This window comes from Hermetia illucens, chromosome 3 (assembly GCF_905115235.1).
Source record: "Hermetia illucens chromosome 3, iHerIll2.2.curated.20191125, whole genome shotgun sequence".
Lineage (NCBI taxonomy): Eukaryota > Metazoa > Arthropoda > Insecta > Diptera > Stratiomyidae > Hermetia > Hermetia illucens.
In genome coordinates, this window is record NC_051851.1 from 41,994,271 (window position 1) to 42,010,474 (window position 16,204).

A 16,204-nucleotide genomic window follows, 5' to 3' on the forward strand; every position below is an offset into this window, starting at 1 on the left:
CTTGTCTTTTTCTGTCCCAGATAAATTCGAACATACTAAGGCAGTAATTCTTTCTTTATATTGTTTCCTACCTAAATATTTTTTGCCACGAAATTTAAGAGTCTTGTCAGGCATTATTTTGAAGAGAACTTCCGTCTCGTCTGTGTTGAATGTACCTTCCTTCATCTCTTCACCCTTTCGAATCTGAGGGGATTCACTACGAATGCCATCCAAAGCAACAACTGAATTTGGATATGCTCCTTCTTCATGAATTCATCAAAATTGAATGTTATGATGATTTTTAGATCTTTGAATCCAACCCAAAGAACACCTAAATTTTTTGTCATAATTTAAGTAAATTGTTTAGAGCTCTGCCGCAAAACGAAATCGGGTTTCGGAAGCAAGGTGCTTGGTATAATATGTAAACCACTTTATTAGATTTCTGTCAATGTCTCGTTGTATGGGGTTGCACATTTTTAAGCCATCATTTTGTTTCGATTTCCCTGAATTGCTAGAACTGTTGTTTTCTTTAAACATCTTGAATCACACATTACTAATTGTTGTTTTCGAACTTCAGCTTCTCAAATAATGTCTAATTCTAGTCTAGTAATTCTAGTTCGAATACAATAGTAAATTTGTGCGTGCTGCTCCCGATCAAGTACTTTCGAGAGCATAATATCTCCTTTAATGGGACGTAACGGTCTCAAATTTTGATTATTTATTTTTTTCAAACGGTTTATTTTTTTCAAACGGTTTATTTTTTTCTTAAGTTTAAAAAAAGGATTTATGAAATTTTGTAGACTGCTATTCGTTTGCTACAATTTTTTTAATAGAAAGTTAAAAATCGCCAGAATTTTTTTAATAAAAAGTTAAAAATTGACGGTATGGGTGATCTCGGGTCACTGAGACGTTTAAAAAAAAACAAAAAATACGGATTTAATCAGCATGAAATTCTCTATAGAATAAACCACAATCAACAAATTTCTCCAAAAAATTTAAATTTTTCGGTTTTTGGCGCCAAAAAGCCTGATGTAAATCGAAATATTTATCACCTATCTGCTTCTCTGGGATTCATTCTATTGCTTTGAATGTATACAATGACATTAATATGTCAAAGCGAATGGTCAGTTTTTTTTAATCCTCCACGCCAACCCAAAAAACGTTGACTTTTCTTTACACAAGCTCCCCCCTTACTTAGATAGTACAAAACTGGTTTACTAGCTAGGTGCATGTGAAAAAGTTGCTCACTGGTAAATCTTTCATATCTGAAGTGCCCAACTTTCATTTTTTGACTTACTATTTTATGATTGCCAAAATTATGAGTTCTATTGGCCATCACTTAATGACACATTTTGTCCACAAACTGTAAAAAGTCTCGGCTTAAGCTCAGCAATAATCTCAGAGTGGCAGCGCACAACAAGTCACCCAACTTGAACGGTCCGTTATTAATTTGTTGCTAACAACAAATAGTGCAGTAGAAGCAACTATCATAGCCGGTGTGTTAACTCAGTATTAAAAAAATCGAAAATAATCTTTTAATTTAAGCATTGACCGGTGTTTAAATAAAATTCTGATAATTTTTATTCTTAATTATTCTCATATTAATTCAAGCAATCTATGGTGCCCTTCCTTTAAATTTTGAATTTTCAAGTGACATTAAAAAAACGACAATTTTGAACCGCTCTGTCAAAACAAACAAAACTCTCGACGTCTGTTCTCTTCTAATAAAAATACGGAAAATATTAAAATATCAATTTAAATTTTTTTGAAATATTTTTCGGATTTATTTTCTAGTCGAAATAGTGTAGTTTTGTTTTTTTGGTGTTTGTAGTGCTTTCGGTAATTTCGTCGTGCTCAGAAGGAGGTGTTCCATGCGCAATAATTTTCCAATCTCCCTTCAGCGCTTATCAACCGTTAAGTTTTTGGCAAAAGAAATTTCAAATAGATTTTCGGGTTTATTCAGTGAATATGATAATTAACACAAATTAAACACTGAGTGTATGTAAAGAGCCGAGAAGACAAATTTCAGGTTAAGTGGTAAGTGTTAACTGGTTTTGCATCAATTTTTCATTGAACTTATTCCAAAACCAAAAATTAAAAATGTTTTACTGTTAAGTACACTTATCGCAGTTTCATATTATTCAATTGTGAATGGGACGATGATCGCTGATTTCCTTGAAAAACTCCCACAAACGTCCCACATAGAATATTATACATTAGATTAAGAGTTTGATGGCTAAGAAAATTCTTATCTCTTCTCAAGGGGAAGTATAAAATTATTCATAAAAAGAGAGTAATATAACGGCAACTTTTATTTCTATTTATTCACTACGCTCTATGCAGTGTTTTGTAATAAATTAATCTGGAGCAAGTCGGCGATTTATAAGTCGAACATTCAATACGTCGGGATTAGATCTTGACCTGATTCACGTTCTGCAGAAATGCAATTGAAATGCGATATAGGAATAAAAGCGCAAGTTACTTCACATCTTGTTCTACATTTGCATAACATTATCTCCAGCTCCAGCAGCTAGAGCCTGACTTACCTGACCTACCCACAAATAACTGAGCTCAATAAACCGAATTTTGATTGATTCATAAATTAAGTCGATAAGTTCAACCTAGATTTAAACTTATAAAAGAAATGAGTGAGAATTACCGACTTTATAGAAAGATGATGATTAGAGTATCTTTTATCTTTCTTTCACCTGCGTGGAGTTTTTGGTGCTTTAGTATGTCTTCAACGAGCTACAAAAAAGCAGAATCGTTTATGTGAAAGTATCACATGCTTTGTTTCTTTTCTTAAATTGAATGATCTCGAAGTGAAATAGAATTTAATTCGGATTTATTTATTGACAATAAAATAGATGCTTTCAATGGTTGGATGTCGGTTGAAAGTTTTTTCAAAATACTTTAGTAAATTCTAGAAATGCATGCATACATATACCAGATGTTGATTCACTGTGTAGTATCATCGGTGGCAATTTTACAGATTTCTATTTTCTTTAAATCAAATTAATTGTAAATGTAGACAAATTAATTTATATTAAGGTGGATTAGTATATTTATATAGATTATTTTCAGGTTTAGCTTTGGTCGGTTAGTACTTAGTCCAATAGCTTGAATTTTCCTGAAGAACTTATTCACTTGGGAACGCTTCTTGATAATATAACTGAAATCTATTGCGACCATCCTGACACATTAGATTTAAGTCTAGGTATTAAGATTTTCGGCTCAAAATACTCTCATTTTTAAGGTTTTGTGTAAAATAAAACCTTATTAAAATCGATTTCCTATCTGTCTGTCTTTTTTTAAGCATTGGAAGGTGGAAAGGTTCCAAACCTACTGCTGGCTCTTATACTCACTAAAACCACCTCCTTCTCATTCCACTCTCTCCACGGAACTCCTATAAACTATTGTGTCGCGGGCCTGGATCAACCTTTAACTGCGGCTCATTATGGTTCTCTCCCTTTCTTCTTTTCGTCGTGGGTCTTCCTGCCTAAGCTGTTGATGAATAGCTTTTAGTTTCTTTACAACCTGTTCCAAGCGTCACTTGACTCCAGTATGAACTCCACAATATTATTGGGTGTTAAGCAATTGTCTGCGACTGCTTCCCTTCTAGTTCTGTATGCGGTAACTGGCGTAATCGAATATGCTATACTCCGCATTCTCTGTCAAGTTATGGATCTTGGGCACCATGGTGACTCGTCGTGACCAAATCAATGTAAATAAGCATAATAATTTCCATGTCCACTTAGCTCACTTCTCCGTGGGTTCGTTCAAACCATCTCCGAATATCCGGAACGATGCGGCATGCCCAACGACTAGTTTGTGACTCATCTCATCTCCTTTACCACTCTGCAATAGATTCCCACCGTGCCAATTGCTATCGAAATGAGCTAGACTTGCCAACTGCATACGTTTTGTCATTGAGTCGCCGGTCTTCATTCGCCAAGATGTCTATGTCTAATTTTCTGCAGTTTATTTTGTTATCCAGAACAGTTGTCCAAACTGGAGCTGCGTAGAGTAGCACGGAGCTGACTGCCCTAGAAAGCAGAAGACGTCGACTTTGTCTTAGCCCACTAACGTTTAGTAGTATCCTCGAGATCATTGCAGCGATGGAAGGCGCTTTATTTGCGACGCACTTAATGTGTTTTTTGAAGTTGCGCCTTCTGTCAATCAGTACTCCAAAGCATTGTTTTTTTCGCCAGCTTAGATTTTCATGGTTGTGTCCTTTCTTCTCTTGCTGATGAGAACTACTTCTCTTTTATGTTCAGCAAGTGATAGGCCTGAATTTCTCAACCAGGAGTTGATCTCATATATTGCTTCATTTGCGTAGATCCCGATTTCTCCCTTGATGTTTGCAACTACTGTTATTCTGATATCATCGGCGAAGCCAATGGTTGTCGCGTTGTCCGGAAGGTGTAGCGTCAACACTCCATTATACATAACTAACCACAACAAGTGACCTAGGACAGAACTCTGTGGTACCCCGTAATTTGTCGAGAATATTATCCCATCATCCGAGTCGCAGTAAAGTCTTTGCCCAAGGAGAAACTCAACAACAATGTATTTCGGGGTCTGTAGCTTGACGAGTGCCTCGATGTTTTTTTTCCATTTTGGACTATTGAACACATTTTTACGTTTAAGGTTATTACTGCGCCGCATTTGTTTTCTCGGATTGCAGCCTGAGCGAAACCAGGAAAGGCCTCCTTCCTTTTCCGCATCATCGAGCAGTCTGTTGAATATTACTCGCTAAAATAGTTTGCCAATGGTGTTGACCAGACATATCGGTCAATATCAGGAGGGGTCACCCAATGGTTTGCCTACCTTCGCAATGAATATAAGCCTTTCCTAAGGCATGCCGTGAAAGTTTGGATAAACATACCTGGCGCTGTCCTGGCGGCTTCTTTCAGGGCAATATTAGCGGTTCCATCTCGTGGGGTCTTTTCGCTGCATCTAGAACGTCCCATTTATCACTACCGGAACTTCGTCTGGATTTACATGTACTGCAGGAAGACTCGTACAGTTCACATCTGCAGGGAACAGAGTGTTCACTATTTTCTGCTCCTGGGTCAAGCAATGGGGGGGAACTTGCCTTTTAGTGATGACATCACTGACCTGTATGCGCCGCCCTATAAGTCCGAGTGAGCTTCAGTACACATCCACTTGAAATGTTCGGATTTGCTCTTCGTGGAAGCTATTTGCCGTTTTTTCCTTGCATTTTTGTATTGCACGAGTAACTCCTCGAACTCATGTCGATTTCTTCTGCGCTGGGAGTGTCTCTTGGCTTTGAGGCGCTATTTCAGGTATTTCTTAATTTCTGAATTTCACCGGAAATTGGGATTTCATCTTCAGAAAGCGCTACGCCGAGGCATAGAGGCAACGCATGCCCGCTGGAATTTTTCCACGACCTGTGAAACTTTTTACTGTGCGCTTCCCGATAGCAGTGTATCTTCTAGAAGTACTTATTTGAATATTTCTGGGTCAAATATTCTGGTTACCCAGTTCATCGTTATTCTTTTCAATGCCTTCATAATATTCCTTTGCGATAGCCTGATGATCACTGTGTGTGTACTCCTCGCTGACCCGCCATTGCAACTTTCTGATTAGAGTATTACTGACGAAGGTAAGGTCTACCACCCATTGAAATTCTTCCCCCGGAAATGTATTGGCTCCCCAGAATTAGCAAGTACCACGCTCAAGCGCGGAGATACCCCTCGTCTGGCTCTTTTCGCAGATTTTTCTTAGGTCCTATTTTCGTCCAAGTGTCTTCGGTGCTGTTAGTGATCTTTTCCGCATGGCCAGATAAGCTTTAGTCCTTCCTGGATTGCGCCTGCATCTGTTTCTCTTTTCTTCTTTTCGCTGTTCGTTGGGGAAACTGCACTTCTTCATTTAGGTCTCGTTGTCGTTTATTCCGGATTTCCGAGGTATCCTTATCACTTTGGAAAACTTTTTTGCCAAAGAGCTTTTTGGGAAGAGATGTCTTCTGAGTGGTTTAGATTGCTACGACAACCATCGCTTTTTGTTGGCTGATCGGCACTATTGCTTCTGCACGGTTTTTCGCGTCCTCTTTAGCCTTGAAACGCAGCAGAAGTATTCAATATCCGGTATGTGCTGGTTTCGGCTTTTCACAAGTCGATACAGATCTTTCTTACCGGCCCGAGTGCCCACTTTATCGTAAAAACCTCTGTAATAGGCCATTCGATTAACAGCAATCGCTTTCGCTGCTTCCCGGTTCGCATTCTTGTAAATTTGCTACTTGGTCAGTATTTCATCGATGAGAAACTCATGGAGGAGCCGTTTCTTCTCCTGGATCTTCATTTGAACATCGTCATTCGAAATCCAAGCGTCTAGGGTGATAAACAGTTAACAGACCTGGAGCTGCCGAGGGTTACATAGGCCACTTTGTGGGTCATGTCTTTAATTTGGCTCCACGATTCTTCGACTTCTCTTTTCTCACAAAATCGCCACCATTTAATTTACGGCTCTTGCGGTCTTGACTCTCAAAAGAGCAGTTATCGGTCGATGTTGAAGTGTGACGATCACAAAATCGCCAAATCGACAATAAGTTCGATCTCTCATTGCGTCTTCCAAATCCTTTTCCCAATGACAATTGTTGCCATCTTCTTTTTCGCCCACATACCCATTAATTACAGGTCTTTGTGCCGAGAAGTTGCCTGAAGGCATATTTCTCATCGACAGGATGAGCTGTCCGTGGTACGTGTGCTGTAAAAAAATGGATCGTGCCATCAGATGATATAATAGCCAGATGGCTATACACATCTTGCCGGTCATCCCATTCCTACCAAGCAACTTCTGAGTGCTAAACCTCACCATACTCTCCCCGATCTCACAACACCTCAGGAATGGGAATTCTAACCCCTCTCTCTCCCTTCAGCGCGATCGTAGAAGGGTTCAGATCTCGGAAATAGTTCATCCAGCAAGGCGCAACCACTATCACGCCATGAAGCATAGACTCACCGAATTTAAGAGTAACTCTGCAATAAAATTAAAAAATATAGTGAAGTACTATCATTAACTATTAAACCTTTTAATCTCTTTGTATTTCGAATATTTCGAATTAAAGCAGTCAAAGTCAGTTCTCTCGATTCCTTGCCTAAAAATAACATATTTCTCATATCTTTGTCAATTCCTACCTTCTCTTCGCTTCATCGATGTTCTTGATGCCCATGACCATGACACAAGAAGACATTTTCGATGTCAACGTTGCGGTGCGTGAAGGATTGTTATTTGATTCTTTTTCTTTGTAATTTGTTTCCCTTTTCTTTCACTTTTAGAAAAAGAATCTTATGGGGATATTAATTTATATCATGTCAAGCTTTATCAATAAATTATTAAGTTTTTCGATACATTTGATACTGTTTTGCTCATAATCCTTGTAAGTTTTCTGATGGGTGGTTCCTGTTGACTTGATTTTATTTTTGATAGCGTAATTAGTGGCACGCTTTCTCTATTTATATACGTATAAGAAATTAACGATTTTTCCGCATTTTCTCCAAAAAAATTCAGTTTCCATCAAGTTCATCAATTTGTAAACTTTTCATTTAACTTTTCCTTTTAATTTCTTTTAAAATAGACCTGATTGATTTGTCCTAAAATTATCTTGTGGTCGCATCTCTTTTGTTAGATGCACAACTATTAAACATACTTGCGGTAATTTATTCGTCTCTCCCTCTCCTTCTGCTGATGAATAACTCTCTACAATTGGTCCACTACCAGCTTATCCATTTGTTTTCTTGAAACTTTTGTATAACTTTAATTTTTAACACTTTTAGACAAATTGCAACCTATAATAAATTAGTTTTCTGTGAATATATTTTTATCCCTAATCTACATGCTCTCATCTGCGGAATATTTCACTTTGTGGATTCTAATATAATATATGCCTCAAGTGCTTAGAACGCTGGGCCCCCGTAGCGGAAGTTTGCGGTTCAAATATCACTGGTGGTAGAGGGATTTGTTATTGTGACTGAATGTAGGACACCAGTCGACCCCGCCCCCTCCCCCGGACATGCAGTGAATTACATTACTGGACGTTGAACTTAAGAGGAGCTCCCCATACACCTATATGATGGGTGCAATTTTTTTTTCACCGAATATAGCCACATGGGGAATGAAATGAAAGATTTCATTTTTGGCATTGGTTGCAAAAGGGAGGAGTTCGGCCGTCCGAAAGGGGTTAATTACTTCCTTCTGAAGGAAATTATCGCGGTTCGGCCACAGGATATCCAAGCCTCAAAATACTATCTGTTATGGTTAAGAACATAAGTGAAAACTAATAACATTAATAACAGTATATTATTATAATATGAAAGTTTATCAAGAACATCATAAATCTGCAGTAGGCAAATAGATAGGCTTAAGAAGGAAACCGTTTGCAGAAGTAGTCCGATAAGGGCGAGCGAAGAAGCCCCAACAAGATGCAAGTGACGGGATGAACACCATCCTCAGTAAAATATTAACCATGTGTGAAAACATGCAAATAGACAGTCGCAGCGGTACCACTGGATGGTCTCCGGATCATCGCGATTAATGTGAATTCCATCGTGGGAATCTATCAAAGAGCGGAGCTCCTTGATTTCGCTGCCAGGCAACAGCCTGACATTGTCTTGATTTCAGAAACCCACCTCAGTCCGAGACATTCGATAGCATTCAAGGATTTTGAATTCATGAGGAACGCATAGATGAAATTGTGATGGGGGAGATGGTACCGGAATACTTGTGGTTCGCCAATATCGTTTTAGGCATATTAATAGGCCGGAATTTGAAACCTTTGAATGTTTGGAAGTCTCTTGCATTCTGTTTCCACTGCCTAGAGGAGGGAATTTCTACATTCTGTCAGTATATGCAGTGGGAAACAATCGAGCCAAGTTCAAGGAGGAATTCCATTCTCTGTTTTCGATACTCGAACTGAACAGACTGCATAATTATTATATTTTGGTCGGCGACTTGAATGCTAAGCATACCTCGTGGCTAAACGCCACAAACAATCCCAGAGGGATATTCCTCAAATCTTGGATTGAGCCATACCAGATAGAGTATAAATGCTAATTATATGGGTCAGAGAGTCCAACCTGGCCCAGGGCAAATTCCTATCTGGATTTGTGCATTGCTGACGCGCGCCTGAACTTTAATTTTAAGAATCCTCAACGGAAACTACAGACTCTTCTTTACGATAGCAACCATAACACTATTCTTATTGAAGTTCTGTTTGATGGACGAAGAATTCGCCTTCTACCAATCGACAGTAGTGTCCACAGGCTGAACTTTAAAGAAACAGATTGGAAGAAATTCCAAGAGAGGTCTATTCGAAGATATCGAGAGGAATGCCCACCTCTTGATGGGGAAAACGATAGTACGAGGCAATACTTCTTCTCAAACTGAAGAACTTGACGCTGGATACAATTGAACAAGTCGCCCTTAAGATTAATCTTCGCAATAATATGGAAGGATATGAAACTGCAGCCATAAAACGGTTGAAAAAAGTAAAACGCCTTCTGCTCACCCGCGTCAACAAAAAATCTATCGGAGATATGGGGACTATCATCATCCCATATTGGTTGAGTTCAAATCACTTCTCTTAAGATCACGCGGTATCTTATCCGCCAATATTACATAAATGAAGTGAACTCCCAATGGCGGGAGAAGTTAAAGGGTATTTCACCAAGCGATTCAGATTCCATGTTTACAAAGATAAATATGTTATTCCGGAAGGAGTGACGAGTAACTGTACCGAGAATTAAAGTCGGTGGCAGCGAGATACTCGTACAACACCTTATTGACTCAGGTATAGACACGAATAGTGTAACTGCTGATACGTAAGGAAATTACATAGTGATGGATGATGCTCTGAAACTCAAACACAGGGGAGTACTTTAAATCGATGCATCGGTCCAGAACGGACTTAGAGCCAACGCGCCTTTCGGAAATTGCATTGCAGGCTGATCTCATACCGAATGATAATCTGCTTGATTACTTTGTCTCATGTAGGGGATTAACCATCATATTTAGAAGGGTAAACAATAAGAGATCATCCGGTATGGACGGCATTCCCAACGTGGTCCTCAGGCATTTACCAGACATTGCCATTCGTAATTATTGCATCTTGTGCAATAATTTATTGAACAATTCTTTCTTTCCAGGACAATGGAAGAAAGCTCGAGTGTTCCCAATCTTAAAGAGAGGCAAGGATTCATCCAGTCCTAAGAGCTACCGCCCAATCAGTTTGCTGCCTAACATCAGCAAGGTGTTTGAGCTTTTGGTATTGAAAGCCTTGAACGGACATATCAAGAAGAAGAAATTATTGGCGAATGCGCAATTCGGATTTCGATCTGGACATTCGACAATACATGCAATAACAAAGGTAATGTCTGATATTTTCTGGCGGATTAACAATGGTGAGTGCGTGGGCGTTTGCCTTGTAAACATGGAGTAGGCCTTAGATACCGTCTGGTTGGATGGACTGATTTTCAGGCTCCTGAAGAACGAGTTTCCCAGCCACCTCGTAGCGATGATGTGTAGTATGCTGTGTGGCAAGTGCTTTGTCATTACGGACGGAAATCTCACTACTAGTAGAGAAGTTCATGTTCTGAATGGATTACAGCAAGGGACAGTGACTGCGCCTACACTTTTTGAAGTATTTGCCGGCGAATTATTCAACTCTTTTGAGTTTAATAAATCTCCTAAAAGGTCGTTGGTTGCCTTTGCTGACGATCTGATAGCTTACACGGCACACAAGAAGGTAACTAAGATGAAAAAAATCCGCAAAAGTGTGAAACGATTCTGTTTCGAAATTCCTTGCCGTACGCCCGTAGGAACTTGAAAAGGAATTGGAGAAATTTCCATATCATCGCGAACGAGGATAGCTCTGAGCGCATTCCTCATAAGAAGTGCGTTAGATACCTGGGTGTGCGTCTTGACGAACGTCTTGGAGTACGTTAAAGTGGCGCTAGAAAGCGCTGGCAAAGCATTCATGTCTCTTCGAAAACTCTTTTATCCTCCACACCTTAGCCGGAAGGTTAAGAATATTTGCTATCTTACTTTGGTTAGACCGGTGATCACCTACGGGTGTCCTATCTGGTTTAATTTGAGTGCTAGTCAAATGGAGAAAATAAGGATCTTTGAACGGAAATGTCTGCGTGCTTGCACGGCGCTTAATAGGACTGCTTCGTCAAACTAGAGGCACTATGTAACTAATGAAGTGATTTATGCAGCTGCTGCTATGCCGAGAATTGACACAGTTATTATCAGATTGATTCGGAATCATATAGTGCGATCTGCTCCGCTTGGCAAGAACCGTTTCGCAGCCGTCTACCCAAATGACGGGTATTTTGAGAAAACTCTCACGACAGGCTTCATTCCTCCCGAAGCGTTCGTGTATCTTGACAAGAATGGTCTAATTCTTAATTCTGCCGGTGATCCGGTTATGTATCATATACATAGGCGGGCCACGGACGAAAGGATAGAATATCCCCCGAACTTAACTGTAGGGGCTCGGAATGCGACTGGAGATACTCTAGAGGGAGAGCAATTGATATTAAGCGGAATGAAAAAGAGAAATGTTAGTACAGGTGGTTGCGGGATGTCGATTAGCGGCGGCTGTGCTCAGTTCTGCCATTTGTTTCTTGGTGGGGCTTTGTAAATATGCACATATTGAACGGGTGCTGCTTTTGACTCCAGTTGCAACTTATACATACATATGTTATTATTCTTTGTTTCTTTGTAAATATTACAACTGTTATTATGTTATTACTCCCTATGAATGTCATTGTAAAAAAAAAAGAAAAAATATATAAACCGTACAGTAAATAGTTTTTAATTATGATAGTTTTAAGGACAATAATTTAAGTTAAAAGTATCTTTTAAAGCGTTCAAACATTTATTATTACTTTTATATTTCTTTATTTGCCACTATGGCCCAGTGAATTCTGTCGGGTTTTTGACCATTTCCAAACAACTTTTTGTAAAATTAGATTTTTGTTTCTTACTGTTTCTCTTCTCTGTCTGTAAATCGTTATTCAAAAATTTTCAGAGCCCACAGTGGCCATTATATTTAAGTTATTTTTGTTATTTTAAAAGATTTTTTTTTTTTGTTCATTTTACCAATCTGGAGACTAGTGTTAACCGTGTCTTAAAAATAAAAAATGATTTTAAAAAAAATCCTCACAGTTGTTATGAAGTCAAAGAAAATGCTCCGCGAGTCCAACGTCTTCACCATCCGACTTCTGTCATGGGCCGTCTCATATCACGGAATAACTAATATTCTTTTCTGCGAGGCCGGCATCAAAACCAATGCAAGCGTGTACGAAGAGATGTTAGAGGATGTAGTTGAGTCATTGAGTGAATCAAATATTCGCTGAAACGCCGTGGTGCTTCCAGCAGCACTGGGCCCCCGCTCACGAAGCCAAGATAATTCAGCAGTGGTTAGCGATGCATGTTCCTGACTTCATAACCGCGAATGAATGGGCCTCAGGCAGCACAGATTGGAATCCCTGGACACTAGCCTTTGGACTAAGTTAGAGGAGACTGCCTGCGATCGAACTTATATCGATTTGGAGAGAGGAGAGAAATGCTCCTTCATACCGTGCGTGAAGCGATCGATGCATGGCCTCACAGACTTCGAGCCTTCGTTTGAAAGTTCTATGTTAACCTTTTTAATGGTGTACTCTTCGATTGATTTGGTTCATTACCTCTTGAGAAATAAAGATTCGTTTGACTGACAGAACTTATGGCTATACTATGTATATGCCGAAAGTATCCTCGGTAATTAGCCACACGGCCAATCAGGTGCATTTGGAGCAATTTTAAATTTACACCAGTGTTAAAACTTTGACCTAAAGTTACTTTTTGGCAATTAATATACTTTATCATAAGAACCCCTAAAGCTGTAGGCCGGGCTGCAATAAATGGACTACTTGCGACTAAAAAGCATGAGTAGGACCGTCCTTGTGAAAGAACTTATCCTTCCCCATAACGAAGTTGACGATGATCCTTGGGAATATATGAAGGGTTCATGGCGTCATGTATGCAAGGAGCGTTTTGCTAGGGGATTTTTTAATAATAACCGCTTGACTACGAATGACAGTCAAGAGGCTTCTTGTCACATTTAGTCGCTCTTCTTAATTAAAGCGAAAATACTGTTTTGATCCGCAAAAAAAGCAATATTAAATAAGATGGTACCCTTTGCCTTTGTATTTGTGAATCAAACCTTAAACCCCTTTCTATAAGCGCCCTCTACCAAACCGGACCATTTAAATGATGGGCGGTACAGATCAAATATTTTATTACTCTCATTGCAACTGGTGCTACCCATCACTGGGCAATCTCCTGCAGATAGAGTAACGATTATCGGTTAACTAAATTGCTTCATAGAATTTGTTCACTCCAGGGTCTGCTGATCCTATTGCCGCTGGTTCTGCGGCTTCTATGGCGATTCTTCTTTGGTTATCGCGTTATTTCTGTTTTTTTTTTGCTGGGTTGAGATTTATAGCATTGTTACTGTTCTTGAACCTGAACCTCCTTAGCGCCCTATTAACCTCGATCAACTTCTTTGGAGGTCTGAATACCGGTCTTTCTCCGAACCCCTGGTAAACCCCTTTTACCTCTCGGCAAAATATATAACGACGATCATAAGAGAAACTCATTTCTGCAGTGAATTCCAGACTAAAGGTTTAATCAAGATAGTTTCAGTACAGTGCATTAGTCAAGGTAGTCAAAAAGCAGCAGATGTATTCTCTGGTTAAAAAATCTTGCCATATATCAGCACATCCGACTTTTACCAAGAATTTAGCTGACCTTTTCGGCTGCTTAAGCAAATCTCTATGGAGGCGTTAAGTAAATGTATTGCCACTTTCTATGACATTGATTAATTATTTTTTGTAAGCAGTCAGTCAGGAGCCGGTACAAGAACTTTTAATTTATCATTGTCGCAACAAACTACAATTCACTTTATTCATGGCTTACAGTACTTACTATCCCATAGTTGAGTAGAAATGACCGTTGTCTTTGCATGGTTGATGCTAATCACGTCCAGATGTTTGTAGAGATCAATGCCTTTTCGCGATCTTACTCATGCTTAGTCCAATGATGATGCCCACACATTCAGGCTCCCAGTGTGAAAAAAAATGAATTTCATGAAACTTTTATTTCGTATTTTTACCCACATTCATTATTACATTTATGTCTGTTTTTATTTTATTTATCACTTCCATATGTTCATTTTAGGCATTACCAACGATAGCTCTCCAAATACGTCGTCCGCGGGTTCGTCATCATCATTAGCGGGAAAAGCGGGAGCACCAATCGGCAGAAATTATAAAAAAATATAACTTTTACTGATTTGGGTGCCGCCGGTTTTTTGTGGACTTTGTTAGGTCTCAAATCGGAGGACCAGAAGCCACCGGACGAAAATTGCTAATACTTCATAAGAAGGAAGACATCAGCTTAAGATATTGAGCCTCGCCTCCATTCGTCACCATTTATTAGATTAATCGTGTAGACCCAGAATGGCAACGCAAGGTGGTGCTTCAAGGCTGGCGCAAATGCAAGTAAGTGGGTTTTTAGACAATACCATTGAAATACGCGAATAAATGCGATATTCGTTGGCGACATGAATTCTATAGGGTGAACCGCAATATTATCACAACTTAATATAAACATTCGAGCTAATCATTCACAGATAACGAAACCTATCACATATTACATGTACTATTCTCTCTGCGTGATAACGATATCACACCTCTTCTACCATGACATTTAAGACATCTGGTTTTATTGGCCAAACCTTCTTTAAAATTGTATTCCCAGAAATCACAAATAAATCAGAGAAGCCCTTGTCATCGTATCTGTAACTGCCACCAATTTACAGTCAGGGATATAAAAATTTTATTCTTTCGACTCACCTTGCATTCACATGGGGGACAACCCCTACATACTAAATTATTCATAGATGAATATCTTACAAGCTTGAACTGAAAACAAGTGAAATGAATACATCTAGAGTATCTGACGACTCAAACATTCATGCATACGTTCATAGTTGTTACTGAACAATTTTCATTGGATAAACAAGGAAAGAGATTAATATTTCAATATTTTCTCGTGATTTGATTAATAGTCAATGGCTTTGAAAGTTTATTAAATTAATTGTTTTTCTATTAAGATTGCGTTTAGTAAATATTCATATTGTTTCCAACTGACCTATTTGGATAAACCACTTGATCCCGTTTTGGTAATACCTGAAGCGCGTTCAATTCCATTTGAGGAAGTTATTTTATAGAGATGACGTGCGCTTCCAATTAAAATTATATAAAGCAATTACGAAAATTATTAAAAGCAACCCAAAATTGGGAGACTTTGGGAATAATAATACTATATGTTAATTTTGAATTACTTGCGCTATACGTCGGTTAAGCCAGAAAACTAACCCCCAGAACATCTAGGGAAGCCGTGATGGATTTAGGTGCAATACCTGCAGTTAACAATATTATGGGAACTACAACCACCCGCTCGAGATTTCCCGAGCCAGTGGCTCATAGTTCACCTTCTTCTCCACGTATTTCCATTCAACGTTGCTATTATGAGGAATAGCAACATTAATAATATACGCGAAGCAACCCGTCTTGCCAACTAACATCACGCCAGGCTTGTTGTTTGGTATGTGGTCATCAGTTAGAACTTGCCTGTCCCAATACATGTTGTAAACAGAACTATCGAGTACTCCCTGCGTCTCATGTCAGTATACCGGATATTTTCCTGTGATCAGTCCGTAGTTGTTTGCAAGGTTTTGAGAATCAGGTTACATACATCATTATGCCTGTTCGTGTATTACAACGGGGCCACAACAGTGCAGCCAGAAATGAGATGATCTAACGTTTCTAACGCCGAACCACACATTCTGCACTGGTCGTTCTTCACCCGCTCTTTCATGATAAGCTTGTCGTTCTGGCACTCATAAGTCTCCCCGTCGCAGCAAAGAGCTCTCCAGCACACAACCATCTGTTTGACAAATGGAGATCGCCAAAAGGCTGCCAGAGGCAGTTTACGTGTTTACCGTGCATTGACTTTGATTTCCTCTTATCGATCCGCTCCTGGCGTGACTTCACCCCACTCAAAGGGTTGAAAGATCGATCCTTCAAGTTAAGTGGAGTCAGCCCGCTTACAGTCAGCTGCCTTACATCTGCCGCATGCAAGGCACGCAGCG

General features: G+C 39.3%; 1 protein-coding gene across 2 annotated transcripts in view; it reads left to right on the forward strand.

The window, feature by feature from the left end:
• The window catches only part of LOC119651205 (proteoglycan 4-like), an 83,253-nt gene that overhangs the window by 20,449 nt on the left and 46,600 nt on the right, over positions 1–16,204 (forward strand). The window contains exons 1-2 of one of the 2 annotated variants that reach the window (XM_038054656.1): positions 1,442–2,016; positions 14,227–14,549. In XM_038054656.1, coding sequence (XP_037910584.1) covers positions 14,508–14,549 — 42 coding nt within the window. In that variant the 5' untranslated portion in view covers positions 1,442–2,016; positions 14,227–14,507. Of the gene's footprint in view, positions 1–1,441; positions 2,017–14,226; positions 14,550–16,204 lie in introns of those variants that run through there. The other variant, XM_038054657.1, reaches the window with a different exon arrangement.